General features: G+C 36.0%; 1 protein-coding gene across 2 annotated transcripts in view; it reads right to left on the minus strand.

The window, feature by feature from the left end:
* Positions 1-1887: 1887 nt before the first annotated feature.
* The window catches only part of APAF1 (apoptotic peptidase activating factor 1), a 35183-nt gene continuing 15206 nt past the window's right edge, over positions 1888-21864 (minus strand). For both annotated transcript variants that reach the window (XM_082076083.1, XM_082076082.1), the window contains exons 13-27: positions 21453-21579; positions 19244-19369; positions 18499-18630; positions 16475-16600; positions 15829-15990; positions 15390-15518; positions 14477-14602; positions 13462-13581; positions 10912-11037; positions 10422-10547; positions 8494-8613; positions 8032-8157; positions 7129-7254; positions 6525-6668; positions 1888-3554 (exon numbers count right to left, since the gene is read on the minus strand). In XM_082076083.1, the coding sequence (XP_081932209.1) occupies positions 3411-3554; positions 6525-6668; positions 7129-7254; positions 8032-8157; positions 8494-8613; positions 10422-10547; positions 10912-11037; positions 13462-13581; positions 14477-14602; positions 15390-15518; positions 15829-15990; positions 16475-16600; positions 18499-18630; positions 19244-19369; positions 21453-21579 (1960 nt within the window). In that variant the 3' untranslated portion in view covers positions 1888-3410. The remainder of the gene's footprint in view (positions 3555-6524; positions 6669-7128; positions 7255-8031; positions 8158-8493; positions 8614-10421; positions 10548-10911; positions 11038-13461; positions 13582-14476; positions 14603-15389; positions 15519-15828; positions 15991-16474; positions 16601-18498; positions 18631-19243; positions 19370-21452; positions 21580-21864) is intronic.

Genomic DNA, 21864 nt, shown 5'->3' on the forward strand with positions numbered 1-21864 from the left:
GGTGAAGTGTTCATGTTCTACTAGCAACTGGAAGAACGTACCTGAATTCTCTGTGACCTACTGGTATTCTGGATTAACTGGCTTCTTGATAATGGGGCAGAGTGGCCTTCCTGCTGTGTTCCATTCCAGGAGGGCAAGGGCTTTCCCCTGAAATCTGCAAAGGCATCAGCTTCTGTAAAAGACCTCAGGAGAGCAGAGATGAGGACACAGGCTCTGTCATAGCTAGATACAACCTGGAAAGCTGGGTTCCATACAGAGACTTCACTAAATAAAAAACTGTGGGGAAAAAAAAAACAACAACAAACTTGCACAGTAGTCCGTAATAGAGGGTTTAGCTGCATCATTTTTTAGGGCAGGAAGAATAATTTTGGGGTGGAGGATGTTCCTCTACTGGCAACATGTTACCAGTTCCAGCTCTACCCACACACTCCAGCACTATAAGATATCTATAAACCTTTACATGGGAAAACCTCAGGCAATAACTGCATAGCTCCATTTCAAATGACTGCAGGTGTGGGGAGGAAAAGGGGAACACTGTAGTTAAAGGAACGGTACAATTCAAGGCAATATAAAGCATCCTCTTGAGCAGCTGTACTGCATGCGGGTACAATTCCTCCTGAATAAAAAGATTTGCGAAGGAGCTATAGGTCTAATTGCCAAAGTGAAGAGACTCAGAACTTCTGCAGAAACTGATAGGCATCATTAAGAGGAAGCGTACCTAAAAATTGTTTACACAAAAGCATATGTAATTTCAGTTAGAGAACCACATAAAATTGGCAATGCTCATTAGTTGAATTTGAATGCAGACTGATTCAATTTGATCTGGCATTACAAGAGATAACGGAAGCGTTGTTGTTCAATCTACATAAAACTTGCTGGTGGCCAAACTTTCTTTTGTTTCTTTTAAAATGCATCTAACATCAAAGAGAACAGCTAAATCTGATGACACAGCATGACTTTATTTTTTATTACAGCAAACTGCCTTAACTTTATTTAATATTTTAAACTAAAGACTTGCTGACTTGTTTGGCCCCTATTTTAACAAATCTTCATTTACATTTTGTCATCCTCTTCAGACTTTCTCATCTCTATTTCTCTTCTTCCACCTCAGCTATGAAGACTTACAGCCAACTCCACAGATGTACACGAGCACAACCATCCTGACTTTATTAACGCCACCTTCTATAAAGCACGGCTTACTCAGATCCAGAGACAAGTATAAAGCTGCTGTGTTGTCATTCTTGCAGAAGAATTCAAGAATGCACTATTTATCTCCCACTTCTTCAAGCTTCTGGGCTAGTTGCTTCCTACTCACTTGAAAACTGAAATCATCCATGAACTCCACTCATTCACAGGTCACTTTCTCCATTAAACCACAACCAGTTTTTCCTGTCATCAGAGTTTCATTAGCGTTGTGACAAAAGTCAACTTTCTGCCCTGGTTCCTAATGCCAAATGTTTATCCTGTAACTTTTTACCTAGTTGGGTCTCTAAGTTCAGACCAACACAAGCCTGTGGAACAAGGACAGCACGGCCCAGGCAATCAAGGGACACTGGCTGAGAGGACCTTCGTGCTTCTTGGATCTCCAGATACTCAGGCAGAGCACCAGAGGTCTGTACAAACCACACAATAGAAGCAACTCCATCCTGAACATTACAGGACGTGTTCCCAGACTTCGGTTTCCCTTTGTTCAATTTTTCCTCCATCCTCATATTTAATACTGTTGCTTTTGATGTAGTTTGTAAGGCAGCATTATTTTGAGATGGAAAGTAAAACCACAATAAAAGAGGCAGCACTCCCCCTCCCTCCTACCCTGTAAAAACAAACCAAAACAAAACCAACAACAACACCACCACACACAACCAGAAACAAAAAACCACTCAAGAATTCAAATTCATTTACAACTTTGGCCAATATTGCCTGGATTATCTTTATTGAATGTTGTACATACTTGAATAAAAAACATCACGTTTTTTCTACTCAGTTTCTTCTCTTTACATTTCTGCCAGTAGTACCTTGATTATACTGACCCGTATTCAACAGTACCTTAGAAATGGTGGAATTTCAAGTTAAAAAAGAGGAAAAACTGGTGATTGTCAAACCAGGGAAATATCAAGAAGGTATATAAAGTCTTCTGAAATGCACACAAAAAATACTAAAAGTGAGAATTTAATTATTCAGTATCAGTTGAGACACTTCGTAATGTACTTTTTACAATTAAGCACTTAGATGGTGCCAACTACGAGAATATGAAAATCATGTTATTAATGCTTGTGCAGTTTCTCATAGCAGTTCAGAGGCAATTTACCAGAACAAGGCTTATCGGGTAGCCAAGAAAAATGGTCATCTAATTATTCACAAAAGATATGTCAAGTAAAATTAGTATAAAACATCAAAATTTCACCCTCAGATTAAATCTATAAATACATTGTAAAAAACATTCAGAAAACAAACAAGTTAAAAAATCAAACAGAAAATCACATATTACCAAGCAAGAGATCCCTGTGTGTAGAAACCCATGTAAACAAAGCTGATGACAACAAAATGTCTCCGTAGTATAAACTGAATGTTAATTCCAAAAAGTCAAAACACCCCTAAAATTCACATCTCCTTATATTTTTCAATAAATAGCTTTAAATCTATTTCCATTCTCAGTTTAGCCAGTTAGCTCTATTAATCCTTGATAGAAACGTGGCACAATCTCTTCCACTTCAATTGCAAACGTCATTTCAGATCTCGCCTTGAGAAAACAAGACTCAAGATCTTCCCCTGAACAAGAACGGCTCACGTGTGCTAACAACCAACTTTATCTCCACGAGGTCAGAAGCGTGAAGGTTCTTACCGTGAGCAGGAAGCACCGCTGCTGTGAACCAAACAGCTACTTGATTCATTTTGAACGTCAAGCACCAAGATAGGGAGTTTCATTTCTCAAATGAATTATGTCCCTGATTCTTTCCATTCTGTACTAAATGAAAATCCTTGCATCACAGTAAAATAATTTTTTTTTGCGCGTTACGCAGTTGTGTTCATGGCTAGAGAACATTTAGCCCCCAGCATTAGCACAAAATACAATTTCAAAGTATTATATTCCTATTATTTCTTCACTGCTATTAATATTAATTTCAACTAATTTGAATAAATCTGAATATAATTTCCCTACACAATTGGAAGCAACACACTTAAGATGCAAATCAAGACTTAAGGATTACAATGATGCTTATTAAAAACAAGATTAAATGCAAGTTCATTTAAAAAAACATGCTTAATTGTAAATAAATATACAAGAAAACATCATGAATACAACAATGAAATGTAATTCACAGCTTAATGAGCATCAGACAAATACTTCGCAGAATTTCGCTTCCAGCTCAAAAAAACAGGAATAATCTTTGCAGCGTTCAGCATATTAATCACAACTTCTGTAATACATAAAGAATACCAAGATTATCAACAGTCACATACACTCTGAAATGAGGAGACACATGTATTGACTTGAGGTTTGTTCCATTTGTGTAGAAGGTTTGTAAGGATTCTCCAGTAGTTACATTCCACCACTATAAAAAATAACACACTTTCAGTTAGTTGAAGGAAGCTTAGGACAAATTCTGTAAACAGGATTAGCATGGCAAGCCCCGTTGACTGCTTTCCCCAAAAAGGTAGAATTAAAAATAAAAATACAAGCAATCTTAAGCAGAAAATGTTTAGGACCGGTACCTAGAGGTATAAGACCTTCTGATGAAAAGAAACTTCAAAAAGACTGCAGCTGTGCAATTTCAGGAAAGAATACAAAATAATAAATTCAAGGACTGCCCCCTACCCCATCACAAAAAGTGATCGACAGACGTAGACTGTAATGCATCAAAAATTTAAAAGATTAGGCATTTTTCTATACACTAATGAATACATGAAACACATTGCCAGGCAATGTAAGCGAAACTATAGCTGGACTGAAAAACAGCTTGCCTCACAAGAGGATCAATCATGTACCCATTTGAAACCCTTCCCCATTCTGCTAGCAGGACAGACTTTTTGCATGGAGGTTAGATTTATTTTTATTTAGAATATACAGAAAGCACAAATACCAAAGATTCAGAGAAACCTTTGACCATTAGTTTACTCCATGACTGTAGACTGAAATTTCACATTTCTCAGAAAAACTAGTAGACCAATGCAAAACTGAACCAAACACAATCCAGCACAAAGCTGTTACTTGATTGTTCCACCAAGAATTCTGCCCTCTATTCTTGTAACATTTGGATCCAGTAGCAGAATATCAAAACAGAACACCTTCAGCTTTGATAACCTATAAAAGCAGGTGGTATTACTACTTTTTAGCTTACTCATCTCATGAAATATGTAATACTACAGCTGTGTGCATAATACAGATTGGCAACTACACAGCTAAAATGTTCAGATTAAAATCACTTTTCCTGAAGTGTCTGTTATTTGATGGAGACCCAGAAAAAAAAAAGGATCTTAATTAGCTCTTGAACCTTTGTTGATGGATTAAATCATCAGGTGTTGGGCCAGTAAGCACCACTCACAAAGTAAGTTCAACAGTACATAGTTGGATGCACCTCATCTATGAATAAGATGACTCATTTGTTTTAAGATATCTTCCATGTAACTACAATCCAACTCAGTCCAGTTTTTAGAGGTCCAAACTTCTGTAATGTTTTAGATTTTCACTGACTAGTATCTCCCTACAAAAAGGGTGCAAGTGTGTGTGTTTCCATGCATATCATACACATCAAACTGTAGATCTTGAAAGAAAAGCAGAAATACGATACTTTGAGAAGACATGGGGATTGAATCTGGTCCAGACGACTGGAAAAAGGCAAATGCCATACTCATTTTCACAAAGGGCAAAGAAGATGCTGGGAACTACAGGCCAATAATCTGTACTCCAGGTTTCAGGATTATTATGGAACAAGTTTTCTGGAAGCTATTTCAAGTCACTTGAAGGACAAGAAGGTGACCATGAATCAAAGGTAAACCATGCTGAACCACCCAACTGACTTCTAGTAACAATACTGGTGGCTCTTCATCCACTGCAAGAGCAATGGGTGTGATTAACCTTGACTTTAGCCAAGCCTTCAACGTAGTCTCCTGTGGTGTACCTATATTCAAACTGGAGAGATAAAGACTGGATGAGTGGAATACAAGGTAGGTGACAAACTGCGGGGACTGCTAGACTCAAAAAGTAGTAGTCAACAGTTCAGTCATGGTGTGTTGAGCCTCACCCTACTACAAGGAAGACACTGACAAACTGGAGCAAATCCAAGAGCACATGGTCATTGAGATGACTGGACACCTAGAACAGACATCATAGAAGAGAGAACACTGAATTTGTTTGGCCTGCTGTCTTCAGCTACCACAAACAGGGTTACAGACTTTCTTCTCAGGGCTCAGACGTGCCCCTGTTGGATTTGGGGACAAAACTTGATGGAACAATGCCCTAAGCAACTTCACCTAACTCTACAAACTACTTCTAGCAAGAGGCAGGACTAGATGAGTTCCAGAAGTCCCTAACATCCTAAACCATATGACTCTAAGAAGTATCACAACACCAAACTGTGTAACCACAAGACAAATGGGAAGGAAGCTAGAAATAGGATGCATATCTTGTCCTTTCAAATGAAATGAACATCAGAAGATGTTTTAAATGCTAAATTAGAAAATTCAAAGGTCTTTTTTAAATGGTTACTAACTGACTTCAAAGAATTTAGTCTTGTAGCATGTCCAACAGCCAAACACTGACCAACAATCAACTAATCTCCAGCACTCTGAGATGAGAACTCCACAACCTGCCATTTCACATACACACAGTTTCTACTAACAGGTATTTGCTATTGCATGAGGGAAAAAAATAAACTCATGAGGCATTTACAATCATGAAGAACCAATTCACAGACTGAAAGAACGACTACATCTTCCCCTTCCCAAAAAAACATGCCCAGTATGTCTGAACCTATGAAAGACTGATGAAAAGACTGATTTCCTCAGTTTCACCATGCCTTCTTCCAAAGATTCCTTACAGAATGTCTTTCAAGGCAGAAAATTATCATTTGCAATTCCTCCTGAATTTCTGTTTATTAAAAAAGTTTAAACTCAGTATCTTTAAAAAAAATAAAAGCCTGACAAAGCATTTTTCTGCTCATTATAGAGAACACAATTGCTGCTGAAATTGAGGGGATATTAAAGCAGACAAAAATTAATGGGATCTTTAATATTCAAGATGTCCATGAAGAAAGTTGCTAATAAAAATCTGAAGCTAATAAAAACAGAATATATGGAATTCAAAATCAAACTCCAAGTCTGAAGTCTGAATTCTTAAGAGACCTTCTCAAGTGGCTTTCAGATTTGAGAAGTGAAAACTTACAGAAAGTCATGAAAATGAAGCAATTTTGTGTTAACATTTTAGAGGTTTGTTTCTGTGAATTAGCTGGCATTTTCCTTTAAGATTATCAGAGCATTGCCATTTAATTAGGTATGTTAGGATATTTCATTACTTCAAGGCTTACCTTCAGAAAGCCTCCAGATGACACAAGCATTTTACTGTCAGGAGAAAATGAGAGGTCTGTTACCCAACCACCATGTGTGGGTTCTTCATCTGCAGTAACTGGGGAGCAGAAGTGAAGCAATGCACCTGTTAAAATATCCCAAATCTAAAAGAGAGAGAAGATTATGTATATAAGTAAACTTAATGGGGAAAACAAGGGAAAAAATAGTAAGGAAAAGTAAGGAAAGTTGAAATGTATTTTTCTATACTAAAGGAAAAAAAAAACCCTTGTAAATAAGCATTTTACTTGAAGTGACAGAATAATCAAAAAAAAGGAATTATCCTCTTAGAACTGTATCATATATTTGCAAGGTTTAATCAGACATGCAATTCACAGTAGAATTACGAGTAAATCATGTGAATCAGTTCCTCAGCATTCATGGAACATAAATCTATGAATATTGTGACAAGCTACTTTATCATGTGGCTAACGTTGCTATTTTCAACGCTCCAGTGTTCACCACAACCCTAATGAATTAGACGTGCAAGAACACAAACTATGAGAACCATTCTGTCTGTGAACTATCAACCAAATTATGAAATAAACAGCATGGTTAAAGCAGTACCCTTATTTCTCCTTTGTCATCTCCAGTGGCCAATAATTTGTTGTTAGGAGAGAAAGTGCAGCACCGCACGCAGGCTTCATGACCTTTCAGCTCATGAAGAACAGATGAACTTTCAAAGCTCCATATCTAAACAGAAAACATTACAGAAGAGTGAAAAAGAAAACTTCAAAAGCAATTATGACTTCTTTCTGAAAAGGCAATAGTACTTAAGACTTTTTGTACATATGTATATATATGTGTGCATTTATGTATGTATTATACTGTAGTCTGTTTTTATCATCTGAATCACACAAGAATGCATTTGCTACAAATAACTAAACCAACTGTGAATATATTCTTTTTCCTTGGCCTATACTCTTTAATGAAACTGATTCATCTACAAGAAAGTTTAATGCTCCTCATAGAAAAAGGATTCACCAATCAATTTAAAACTACATTTTAAACATCTAACAGGACACTTTAAAATTCACATGGGACAGCCCTAGAACATTAAACAATCCACTTATTTTTGCACCTTCCTTTTGAACAAGAATACCAGGAACCATGGACAGCACTTTCACTTGAAGTTCCAGAAATTTTTCCTAACTTAGGTTTCCAAATTAAGAATGTTAGGCTATTCACAAATCAACATAGAGAACTAAACAAAGGGTTCTGCACAAACTTGTGCACTAAACTTGCATTCTATTTGTACAGAAATCACCAAGACAGCCTCAAGTTATATCCAAGATCAACTGTGAATGACTGTAACAACTTTAGAAACATGTTCACAGATACAGAAAATTTACTACTAGAAATACAACGGGGTAACTTAAAATAATCACTAGTTACCTCAATAAAAAAAGATAGCATACATTTCAGGACAAATAAGGCATCATCTTTATCTTTGTACAGAAAGCAACCAACCTTTGCAGTTTTGTCAGCAGAAGTAGATGAAAATTTACTGCCATCAGGTGAAACAGCACAGGAAAGAACAGCATCGCCATGGCAAGCAAAATCTTTTTCTGTGTTTCCAGTAGTGAGATTCCAAACCTACCAAATATACAGGAAAAACAGGTTACTTTTGTAACACTGTAAAAAGGTTAAAAAAACCTGCGTCTTACACAGCAATATGTAGGAGATAAAACTCAGCTATGTGGTTCTAATATGGCCAACATTTTCCTATACTTACTGGCACAGTTAAAAAACAACAGGAGTGTAAATCTTACTAGAAATAGAAAATGCAAAATTGTGTCTTAAAAGTCAGCTTACACTTTATGATCAATTAAATAAAATGTGGGTCAACACAAAGTGCAGGAAACACCAAATGTCAGATGAGACAGTAACATGTACTTTATGTGATTTGTCAAAACAGAACCTTTTATTTACCTTAACAGTTCCATCAAATGACCAAGAAAGAAGTTTTGAATTTTCCAGAAGTCTAAAATCTTTGACTGCTTCCTTGTGCCCTCTTAGAAACACACATTCGCTCGACTGCCAATTCCACACCTAATCATAAAGATGGAATACTTTTTTAAAAAAAGATTAAATGACAGACATAAGTTAAGAAGAATGAACTAACTGACTGATTTTTAAGTCACAGGAATAATGGAAAGTTCTTATGGAGGCGACAACTAAATAAAAGGTTAGATAATGAAGGTATCCATAGTAGAGATGCTGAAGATGGAGGGATGCCACTGCATTTAATGCACCTGTGAGAGAGCTCCCCATAATACACAAATAACCTGATTTTCAAACTTAATTTGATGCTTAAAATTCACCTGTAATTTAAAAAGAAAGAGCAAAATAGCAATTTTCTAGGCAACCCAGAAGTATTGAGATTTAAACCTTTGATTATTGCAACAAATAGACTTCTATCATCTGGCAGTCCTCATATTTTTCCATACTTAAATTATCTTTCTTTTATATTTTTAAAGCATATTTTAAAAGAAATGCCATTTTGGTTTGCATTTTTATAACAGAGTGACTCTTCTAATTCAACTGTTCACTGAAAACTGAAGAAATGTAACCTTATTTTACAAAAGCTATTAAGCTTAATAGTTAGCAAATTAATATGTTTTCTGCATCAAAGAAAGAACAGAAAGCAGAGGTGTTCTGGTGACAATTCATGAGGCTTCACCAAGGCACCGTCCACTAGAGGGAGCTGAGGACCCAAAAGAAAAACGTTAGACCTGACAGAAGGATCCAAAAGCCAATTAACTGGTGAGTTGTCTGTACTGCTCAACTGACCACAGTGATGGCACTCCAGCTGCTTCAGGTGGAAACAAGCACCGAAGGGGATACTGCAGGGGTTACATGTGTATCAGGGAGCAGGTAGAACACAGAGGGTGCTGGAGCACTGGAACAGGCTCCCCAGGGAGGTGTCACGGCCCCAAGCCTGACAGTGTTCAAGAAGAGACTGGACAACATCCTCAGACACATGGTATGAACTGTGGGATTGTCCTGTGCAGGGACAGGAGTTGGACTCAATGATCCTTGTGGGTCCTTTCCAACTTGGTACATTCTATGATTCTATACTGGTGTTGGAACAGAGTTGGTGAGCAAAACAGAGCTGAGGACCAGCACTCACAGGTGTTCTGGAGATTTTACTTCAAACCAGCTCAATTTCGGTTGTGTGGACTGAATGCCCATTAGTAGCTGGAGCATCTGCTCTAGTTTAGGAACCCTGTCAGCACACCTGCAGCCTGCCGCAGGGCAAAATAAAGCACAGGAAGCATACACGACCAGGACATTCACTTCAAAAGTGCATCCCTGAGGTGAGCTAAAATGCAATAGTAGTATGGACACCCTAGAATGCTTCTCCAGAGCCAATCTACCTTGCTGAGAGGCAGAGCTTACTCATTTGTGGCTACATCCATGGAGTCATTCTGTTTCTAGCTAGTATCTGTACTCAGCACTGTACTGGACTAGATGGACACACAAGCCCACTCAGAGACGGGTCTTTTACCTCATTCCTTCAGACAGCATAAGCAAACCCACTGACAGACCCACCATACACAGCCAGTTCCCTTCACTCAAACAATCAGAACTGTTGAGTTATCTTGCTTGAAAATTAATGCTTCTTTCACCCATCTTAAAGAAGGGGGTGCTTATCATCCACAGCATTAAAACCAGATATTGTGTAATATTTGTCATCACATGAATAGAGGCTACAGTTTCTACAGTCCCTTGCCCCAAGATGAAGCAATAGAGAACACAGTAGTCATTTACTGAGCCTACCTTTTCTATCATATAAAAGATCTTTTAAAATAAATTGTAAGTCAGTTACAACATAATATTTAAGATATCTTCCAAACCTGTATAACGGAATCATGAGCACTTGAAATAAGAGTTTGACAATCAGATGTAAATCGACAATGCTGCACGGATGTCCTGTAGGCCTCCCGGGACTTCAGAACTTTCCCATCCAACAACTGTAATACCTTTAAAATGAAGAATGCAATAATTATATTTATTTTACATGCTTGAGGAAAAGGAAGAAAAGAACATGCAAATCCTTTTTTAAGTAACATGAAATGTAAATACACTATTCTTAGTCAATGGACTGGAACAACTGAAAATTCATATTAGCTTTGTCCTCAGTAAAACAAAATTCAGAGCTATTTTATTAGCATTACCTTTAAATTACTGTCACTCAGGCACCACTCACAAAAGTAAAAAACCTGAAGTCCTACGTTGAAGAAAATTATTGTACAAAGTCATTCAAATAACATTTCTTTAAAAAGAACAAGCACCAAGAAGGGTGATTACCTACTATTTTTAAAACCAGATTTAGGATTTTAATACCTTTATTGTTCCACTCTCCTGTCCAAAAGCTGCAAATTGAAGATCTTCACTTAAGCAACAGCAGGAAATCGGGGATTCTTGAGCTGCTGTCTGCATAATAACACTGTCTGTATTTCCATTGATAAGCTGTAAGATAGGAAGATAATTATTATAGTATTTTAAAATTTAATATTAAATAAATTACAATACAGAGCTAAGAATGCTAAATAGAACAGTTTCAAACTTTGCGTTATAAGAACAGTTACTTTCAGAAACCAATCTGATTGAAGGTCAGTGTAACTGTCTCCACTGAACACTCTCTGAATAGGACAAGTTTGCAGAAGGAAACACATCCCAGCATTAGAAAGCTTTTTAAAGTTTGTCTGACTACAGAAAACAGTAACTCAAAAAGCTACTCTCAAATTCAAAACCCACAGAGTGAGCTCCACACTCAAATTCACCTTGCCAGCTAGGTATTATAGCTCATGCCAAATGGAGTATAAAATACTTTAAGTTCATGCCCTAAGCATGACTTTAAACTTATTAGCACACATAATAAACAAAATCTCAACTCAGTATTGCTCTCAAATCAACCCCCTCAGGAAAAAAAATAATCTTCAGAATACAATGATTTCTAAACACAGTTTAAGTTTAGAAAATCCACCGGTGTGGAGTGTTTAAAAATTAACATACTGCACATCGAAAGGTGACTAGGGTGCCAATTCTGAGATACTACAAATTACAGAGGGTAAAACATGACAATTGCAAGAAAAACTACTTTTAGAGATGTGATAGCAGAGATTTACTGTTAAATTACAGTACACATGCTTAACTGCAATTTGTCTTTTCAGTCAATTCCTATTGACTCCTGCAAGAGTGAAAAATCTACTGTCTTTCTACAATGGAGTCTTCTCTCATGACTGCACCTCTACAGGATGTCACAATGTTGTATTTAAGGCAAAAAAATCTAAGCACTATCTTTCTCTAGGAAATGGCTCAAGTAAAGTTACAATAGAAATATACTAATTGTAAATAAATAGATCAGGTCTGCTAATTCAAATGAGAGCCAGACTACACCATTTCATAGTAACTGCTACAAATTTTACAGTTCAGGAAGATCAAAAGTAGTGATTATCCTAAACTGCTTCCCATACATAATCAGGCATAACTCCATTTGCTGTGGTTTCTCCCATCTCTTCACTGCAACAGATGCAACTTCCCTTTTCTCACATATTATTTGTTCACATCAATTTTAGTTTCACCATTTATGGCTTTCTGTGGCCTCGAAGTCTGAAATCTTTGAATTTCCAAGGCCCCATTGACACTTCAGCTATTTCTACATCTGTATTCTACACTAGCCAAATATCAACACCATTCCACTTAAGGTTTTTTTAATAGGATTTTTTGGTAGGATAAGAAATGGATAATTTATTGACAGAACAGACAGAAGAGGACAGAAAATAATCAGGAAGAGAGAAACAGGAGGCACAGGGCAAACAAAAAGAAAAGTTTCTGCAAAGAAAGCTCTCATTCTAGTAGCAGCCTAGGAAAAGCTGAGCATCTCTTCAGGCTAGAAATAAAGGCAACGGTCATGCTGCTTAGCCAGGATTACATAGCTTACATATTTGCCTTTGGCCAGGTTAGGAGAAAGGACATGACCCTACACAAAAGGATTATCCGTACAGTGTCCCTCAGTACAGGGTGGCAGAATCTATTCCAGCAGTCACCTACCTATACATCTAGCAATAAGAATTCACTGCTTTCACAGGCCAGAACAAAGGTTCATTCCTATTCAGATGCTGCTTTAGGTTAAACACCTGAAATAGCGACCTCATGAACAGATTTGTGGGTTAACATGCAATTGGTTTGCCTAAGCAGCATTCTGTAATAAATATGAAAGTGTTACTGCTTTTAAATAGTACAATCAACTGACTTTATTTGACTAATTAGACAATCATGCTTAAAGGAAAAGAAGATGTGCATGCACTTGCTATCATGGAATGGAAAAAATGTATTTTGGATGTTGGTGTAATTACTACATGGTGGATGGCTCCACAGTATTAAGACTGTATCCATTTTCAATATTTTCTTTAGGACATAAAAGACCCCATGGTCTCCTAAGGCTATAGGCAGACCTGGGCTCACACCTTTCATTCCCCCAATTTGAGACGACTCCTTCAGCTATGACACAGTAGGTCTGATGCACTACAATGCAATATGTGCTCCGTAACACCTGATCTCTACCATTTGCACACATTACACATTGCTGTGGACTTCTCAGCCACTTGGAGGGCTCACAGCCTTCTCAGTTGTGAAGAGAAACCAGTTTTGTCTGCGTTCAGCTTCAGTTTCAACATCAACGTGGAAATTTCCCCTCAAACTTCATTTTCTGCTCACTAAACTATGCAGAGTTTATAGACATAAAAATGTTATAATACATTAAGAGTCATTTGCTATAGATTCACTGTTTGAAAGCCATGAACAAGCAGTTTTTTCAATGTTTCCTCAGTTTCCTACCGAGATTTACAAATAACATTCAAATGTACTAAAATATTGAGAAATACAGCTTACTTGTAAATGCTTCTGATTGTAAATTGCTAAAATCATCACTTCACCATTGTAAAATACAACATCTAGTTCACTTTTTAGAACAGCATCGGAAGACTTGCACACCTTCTTTGTTTCCCAAATCTGTTGAAGAACACAGTATTTTATTAGTTTTATTAAAAGGACAAGACAGAAAACTTGCTGAGCACCTGTAAACCAAAGTCCTATTAACTTGCAACACCGATTTTTTTGAATCAGGTAAAATTATGCTTCTCCTGGTTTTATTTACTAGGGAAGGTTGAGCAATTACTGTAGTGATTCCAACAGATGAAACAGAACTAATTTTTCTCAGGCCAACTAACAGACTCCACCGTGTTTAGAGCCATAAAGCTTACAATTTTCTAGACCAAAGAAGAGCATTAAAATCAAATTATGAAAATTACCAAGTAAAGATTTCCATACTTCAACTGCTTTCAAAATTCCAAGAATACAAGTCTTAACTTGGGAGAAAAGGAAAGGTTACTTTGGTAAATTATAGTTCTACTTCAACAGGTTCTAATAAGGCCTTACGATTACAGAAGTCTATCCTAAATACTAACATAAATATATCTAACAATGAAAGCAATACCAAGTCCGCTACAATCCTCAGAAAACTTCACAATTCCTGATTCAGATAAAATCTAAAACAAAAAAGGAGGTTACAAACAACTACTCTTGAACAGCCACTGGACTTAAAAAATCATATAGTTGGACAATTGTTGTCTAATTGCCAGCCCAGTTTTAAACGGTGCCAACAATAAATTTAGATATACAGTAACTAAAGTAAAAAAGACAACTCATTTTACTGCGTGTCTAAATAATTTTCTAATTTTACAACAAATATTTAAATTTACATTGGCTATAGGCATACATAAATGCTAAATATAGATGATATGTAATATAAACATTGAATTTTATAATAAACAATTCCTTAAATTAGTATTTTAATAATAGGTATATAAACATTTAAATATTTCAAAAACCAAAGATGTCATCTTACGCGTATTGTCTGGTCATCAGACGATGTCAGAAATAAAGATCCATCTGGCGAAAATGTCACACAGTGAACCCAGCTCATGTGTCCCCTGCAGTATGCTACTTTTGATAAAGATTTAATATTCCATAACTACAACAAAAATGTGAAAGAAGAACTCAAATGGATTTAGATTGCATTTACAGGCAAAACAGTGCAAAACAAGTAGTATGCCTAATTACTCTTCTAGTATTTTCTTACTTCTCATTCTGAAATCAGGTGTAACAAGAATTGTGCCTGCTTATCACATGTCGATGGCCAGGTAAATCTAATCAGCAGCCTCTTTGACTGCTATAATTTTAAAAGGGTTGGGCAGGAAAAGAAAGAAAATATTTTTTAAAAATCACATTATAAATAAACAGAAGTTCAATTAACCATGTAGATTGAAAAAAACAAAAACAACACCAAAAACCCCAAACTAAAAAACAATGTGAACAATGAAAAAACCCACAACCATGAAACTGACACTTGTACAGACTGACTCTGGCTGTGCTAGTCCCAAAGCCATTCTGTTTTATTCCTTTGTAGTAAGTTGCCACATTCTACAGCAGCACATAGAAAGAGAGGGGGCTTTGAGTTATGCAATGGGAAGGCCTATACTCCTGAAAGTGACAACAGTAACTTTAAAGAAATTTAATAACTTAGCCTTTATATATAAACGTAAGTTGTTGTCCGAAATGAACATATAACTTTAAAATGTTATTTCCCAATCAATATTTTACATTTCAAAAGCAAACAAAGATTAAAAGAATGGAGCACATTGCAAGCCTGCTAAAATAGCTACGTTTGTTTTAGCCCTGCCTAAAATAAGCTTTTAAGACAAACATTTTATATTACAAATAGTCTTTCCTGGTGTACCATAGCAAGGGCAATCACTTACCTCAACAGAACAGTGAGACAAAGCAACTGCTACTAACTCATCACCAGGACAAAAGTCACAGTATTGGATTGTACTGTGATGACTTTCGATGACTTGCGTTAACAAAACACATGTTTTAACATCAAAGAGCTGTGAACACATAATTAAAACAGTTATCACCCAGTTTGTATGACTTCACTATAGACAAATAGCTTGTATGCTCAATAACATGCATTCTTGAATTTAGAAGGTATTTCTCTCAGTCAACAAGTTGATTGCCCACATATTTTTACTTTACACACAACTGAAACCACACACTTTATATCTGAAACATCTTAATGGCCTAGAATTTTATCTTTAATCATCATTTCTAACTTGACAACCTTTAAGGTCCCTTCCAATGCAAACCATTCTATGATTCCATACTACCTCAAGAAAATTATTGAAGTGAGGTACTTACCAAAAGCTTATTTTTGGCTACCACCAAAATCATGTCACCATTTCCAGACCAAGAGCAACATTTTACTAAAACCTCCACATCATCTGGTTGCTCATCTGCATTTTTGAAGAAATCTTTTATCTCAATACTTTTCAGTTCATTTGCTGACCGTGTTTCCCAAAGCTGCAATAAAAAGTAAAGGAAATACACAAAACCTGTTTTTACTGATGTGGATACAGAATACAATAAGGAAGAGCTGACCCCCCATCACTTCTAGGGAAGAAGGGAAGTAGGGGGTAGAATACAAAAAAGCTTTTACTACTTTCCCTGATCAAGAAATAGCATTAGAATATTCACAAGCCCAGACAGCTTAGACCAGAGAAGAAAAAGAAAGGTGAAAAGTAAAGGATTCAAAATGAGACTCGCTAGGATTTATTTATAACTACAGCCACCCAACTTTTTTTTTCCCCTAATATTGGACAGCCATTTCAAAATCTTGCATTAAAAATGGGACCAATAACCAACTGCTTCAGGATTTCATTCATTAAAGTTTTTCTTATACATAGTTTTTCTTTAAAGGTTTTCTTATACATAGTTTGCATTTTATACCAAAAAAAAAAAAATCCATCATCAAAACAAACAGTTGATTTAAAAATACACTCAGTACCTTTACTGTTCCATCTGTTGAACAGCTAGCAACATATTCATCATTTGGTGAAAATCTACAGTGATTGACGGAATTTACATGACCCATCATTGTATTTCTACAATACTTTTTGTTCAAATCCCAAAGCTGCATGAGAAATAAACATATAAATATCACCATATTAATGACTTATTAAAAGACAGTTGTTCATGTTTTTCTCAAAATCAGACACTAGCAACCAAAACCTCATTTTTTATTTTTTTCTTTAGTTTTTACCCACATGTTCATGGACTTCATGCTATGCCCTGAGCTACTCCAGGATTTACCTTCATCTGCTAACTTCCATGAAAACTATTAACATCAGAATTATATAGAACTAGTTAAACATTTCTGTACAGTGTAGATAAGGCCCTTGAGCAGCACAAGGTTACTGAAAGTTTCCTCAGACCAAGGAAGAAGCTTCCTCTCACCTCTTTCCCTTTTAACTTTGAAGTTCAGAATTATGTAGCTTACACATAATAACAAAAATGTTAGTCTTGGACAGTTAGAATGTCACCCATACTAACAAAGTTAAAAGAACATTCCATTTTATTTTTTTTTTTTATTTAGGGCTCCCCCCTTCACCCTTCTCACACACACTGTTCTCCAAGCCTATAGCCCACATTTCCCTTCTCTGTTTCCGAATTTCTTCCTTTTCTCCTATATTAAAAAAACAAAAATCATGCATTTGAGTGTTCGCGTGAGAGCTTAAAACAAGAACAGCCACTTGTACAGTGTTCTCTTAAAAAAAAAAATAAATAAATCAGGCCCTTTTGATAATTGTGCATACTTCAGTTCTATTATTCATTACTCAGAAAAGTGTCAGTCACTGTCTAAAATCTTAACTGCATTTGCAGGACAAAAATGGTCATTCTAAACAAGTCGCTTCTAAATCTACTTGTTCCAAGATGTCAATCTCAGACAGCAATTCGCTAAGACATCTAGGAGGCCAGCATGAAAGCCTCTTCCTTCCACCTTGACATCAGATCATAACAGTATTTCCCCTCCAGTTTACACAAACATAAGCTCTGGCAAGAACTCTTCAGATGAGACTTCACATTACAATTAAAACACCTCACATCCTGCTAGCTACAGCTTGAAGACACAGTTGTCCTCCCAACTAATAATCTCATCCTCACTACCTTCTCCCAACAGTTCTCTTGCACTGGAACTGGGCAACTGAGACACTACAGGGAATCAAACGAGCAGAAAAACAATCCCACCAGAAGTTTTTGTCAAACTGGCTCCATGAACCAGACCACTGCAGAATAAGACCAGCAAATGAACTGCAACCAAGAATACACAGCCAGGGCAGTAGGACCATCATCTTCAGTGTCAGTTAACTATATGATTTGCTTAGCTGTACTGTGCAATTGCATTCTTATTTGCCACAGTCTAGGTCTTACTTCATCCTTCTGTTTTCCCCAGTCCCTCAGATGCAGACTTCAGTTGCCTGGTTTCTGCTCTTTCTGTGGACACATACTGTCTCCCAGTCTGAACTGTGCCAGGCAGTTAACTTGACAAACCTCTTGTCTTGTTTACTGTTATTTTGTTGGCTTCTACCCTCAGTTTTTTACAATGCCAAATCAATTTAATCAAGAAAGTACCTGCTACACTTCCATAATACTTTTTTTTCCCCCCAATCTTTCAGCATCCGGGTTTTTTCACATTTTCAATCCTAAATATTTACCTTCATTTTTCTTACACTTTTTTTAATAAGTATTTTATTCTCATACTCTCCCATTCCCATCTCACCTTCTAAAAGTCTTCCCTACCAATAGAGGACTGGCCCACGCTCCTTCACTGAGCATAAACACTCCTCTGTTCTGCCTTGTTGAAATCCAATTACAGAGCTTTAGTCACTACTCTCAATCTGTTGCCATCTCTTCTCTTCTACCAGGCTCATTCAACAAAACTTAATTTATAGTGTTTAACTATATTTATACATCAATAATTGGCCTGTTATTATAAGCAGTGTGAGAATAATCTCAGCATTTTCCACTTACTTTGATGAAAGTGTCATTTGAGCAGGTGGCTAAAAGATACTGACCACTTCTGTTATTGAACTGGCAGCAATTGACTTGCTCTGTATGTTCTTCATATACACACCTACACTGTCCTGTTCTGGAATTCCAGATCTAGACAGAATTAAAGGATAAAAAAGACTTTAAAATATATTTAAAGTACTTCATTAAAAAAATGTAAACTATGCTGAGATACAGATAAAGCCCTAAAACATTAATAACACCTCAAAAATGTTTTGAAAATAAAGGGAAAGCATATATATTTACTTTTAGAAACAAGTTATGAAGGGAAAGGTCACAATTCAGATAAATACCAGAATTTCACCAAGGTTCTGTTACAATATTGAGGAATTAAAAATTCCAAATAATTCACATGTAACAGAAAAACAAACCAACCAAACAAACATGAAAAAAAGAATTCTGGATATATTCATCTCATGTTATGGGTAGGACTGGATTAATACATTATGTTCTACTTAAGAAGAAACACCTGATAATACAAGTAAATTAAGTGGCAATTCTTTAAGTATTATATTAATATTAAGCAGCTTTTACCTTATGTAAAAATGGGGCTCTTCTGTTTTTTTGTTAAGTAGTGAATTATCCACATAAGATTTAAGACATTTTAAAAAACCTTTAGTCTTAAGAATCTGCTCAGCCTGAGCTGATTAAAACTGAAATTAGAATTATGAATTTGTAAAAAATTGCCTCTTCTCCATATCCTTACCTTTACTTTTTTATCAGCTGAACAAGTTGCTACAAATTCACCATCTGCAGAGAAAGTGCAACAAAGTATTTCATCATCGTGGGCACTTATGTCCAGGAGTCTCTCTCCACTTTCTGCTTTAAACACCTAAAACAATAAATAATAAAATCTTATAACTCACATACAATTTTAAAACATTAATATAGGCTTGTTATCTCTCAAACAGCTCTCTTCGTATAAGCTGTTCATAAAATTGGTTTGCTTTTGAAAGCATTTATAATTTCAGGGAACTTAATAATTATAAAAATATTTAATTTGAGCTTCAATTTTGTAAGGATGCTAGAAATTGGTAGGGAAGAAATAGTGGAAACTGATTTTAAAAAAAGATTTTTGTATGAAATATGTGTTTCATTAATGACTTTTTCTACCCTCATTCTTTAAGCCTAAATCCATGTCCTTTCTCAGTATTTTTTCATAATAACCGCACAACACTCTAACAAAATCTAAACTATTCTTCAAACTAAAAATTCCAAGTTTATATATATAAATCATATATATAAATCATTATATATAAAAATCATATTTAGGTATAAGATATCCTTCTGTGGAAAGTAATAATTTCAGCAGCAGTTAATGATTTGGGAAACAAAAAAAGAAAAAAACAAGTAGTGAAAAATCGTACAGGATGCCCCAAGTCTCAGTCTTGAGCTCCTCATCAGCATTAAAAGGACAGCTGGGGAAAAGTGTGATATATCAATCAACCTCCCAAAATTCTGGGATTTAACTTTACAGTGGGGGTGAGGGGAATCAGGTCTCCCTTTCCTCTTTAGGTTACATATTCTTAACCATTACAGTAAATCACAAGGTGTTCTTTACAGCAGCATTCAGGGTACTACAATTGTGAAGTCCCTGGTTTTTTCTTTAGTTTTTCATTGAATGGGTATATCAATGGCGATGAAATGGTTGGTATTTGTTCAAATAAGAACATAAATACCGAAGTAACAGGAAATCTTCATTTACAATAAATTTTGCAGAATATCTGTTCTTAATCTAGCAATCATTGGGTTTTTTTATCTAACACAAATATCAGAAATAGCCTTGAAAACTGAAAAGTTTAGGCCACTATTAGAAAAAAAACATTAATAAGTTTGAAGTTAAACAATGAAATAAGGATTATTGCTGATTTTCCTACTACTACTTTAACACAAGCTTAGTTTAAATGCAATCACAATCCACAAATTTTACTTTTCTGGTTAGAAAATGAAGCAAAAAACAAGCAATCTGCAGTCTCAATACTGAGGCCATTAAGTACAGAAGCCCAGCACAGTAACTTCAGCACAGCATAAAACGAGAACATCCACCAGGCATCTCCTTAAGTAGATGCCATGATCATAATATTGTAGAAGCCAGCAAATAAAACAAATAAAACCACAATAACACCACATTAAGTAGCCAAATGAACAGCAACTAAACAGCACTAATATTATTACTTTTAGTACTCATCAAGCATCCAAAACAATACCAAAGGCTTGCAGAAAAGTTGTTTTTTTCCCTTACCTTTGGCTGTCTGGAATAAGGACACTTTACCAGGTTACTGGCTGGCTGATTGCTAGTTTTCTTGAGAGCTGGCTGGTGCCCTCCAGGCAGACTGCTGGCAAATTTATATTAGTCACTTGCCTCTCTGTCTCCCCTAATCCACTTTCTAAGCACTGCTGGCCCATTTTCAATTTAATACTGTCCTCAGCTTCAGGGGTTCATTTTTCTCCCCAGATTTATTTCTTTTGCATAAGACAGTTTACTAATTAAGCACCAGACTAGCATAATGCCCATTACCGTCCCACAGAAATATTGTTTTTCAGTTCTGTAGAAGGTCTACTGTGACTGGAAACAACATTTTTCCAAGTAAATATGAAACATGCTGGGGTGCATTGCTCAGGCTGTGAGCTTTTCTGTATCACTAAAAGGTTCATGTTCATGTATTACACAAAGGTGAGGGTATAAAGCCCTGAAATCACACAGTTTAACTTTCAAACTAGAAGATAATGCTTAGTATTCTAACCAGGCAACTTGTTGTTTATGTAACAATACACCCTTTTTAATCATATGTCTCAAATATGTTCTAGATCCCTAATATCTCCACATAGCAGCAAAAGAAAAGCAACAGGACTGTTAACAAACGTTATTAAAATGGTACACAGCATCTCTTTTCACTCATGCATTGGTATCTTACCTGAAGTGTTTTATCAGCTCCACAAGATGCTATTCTTTGTCTATCCTTAGAAAAGCAGGCATGGTAAACTGCATCTCTATGTGGACGAACAACCAGACGGTAGAGGTTTTTCAAGGATTTTTTATTTCTACAGGGTAAGACAGTTGATTTTAGATTAGTAGAATTTCCTACTGCTTTTTAAATTATTCAAAATCCTCTATAAAAACACTTTTTCATGTATCTTGAGCAGCAAGCTTTATAAGAAACAAATCAGTCAACCCACTGTAACTTACCTCTCAGCCTTTACACTGAAGTAAGAAGGGAAATACAAATTCTAACATTCACTCAGAGATTTTATTGCCTCCAATAGTTACAGCTTAGAGATCAAGAGAGATAATACGTGCATGAGAAATTAACATGCTACTCTATAGAC

Source organism: Streptopelia decaocto, assembly GCF_964273445.1.
Source record: "Streptopelia decaocto genome assembly, chromosome: 1".
Lineage (NCBI taxonomy): Eukaryota > Metazoa > Chordata > Aves > Columbiformes > Columbidae > Streptopelia > Streptopelia decaocto.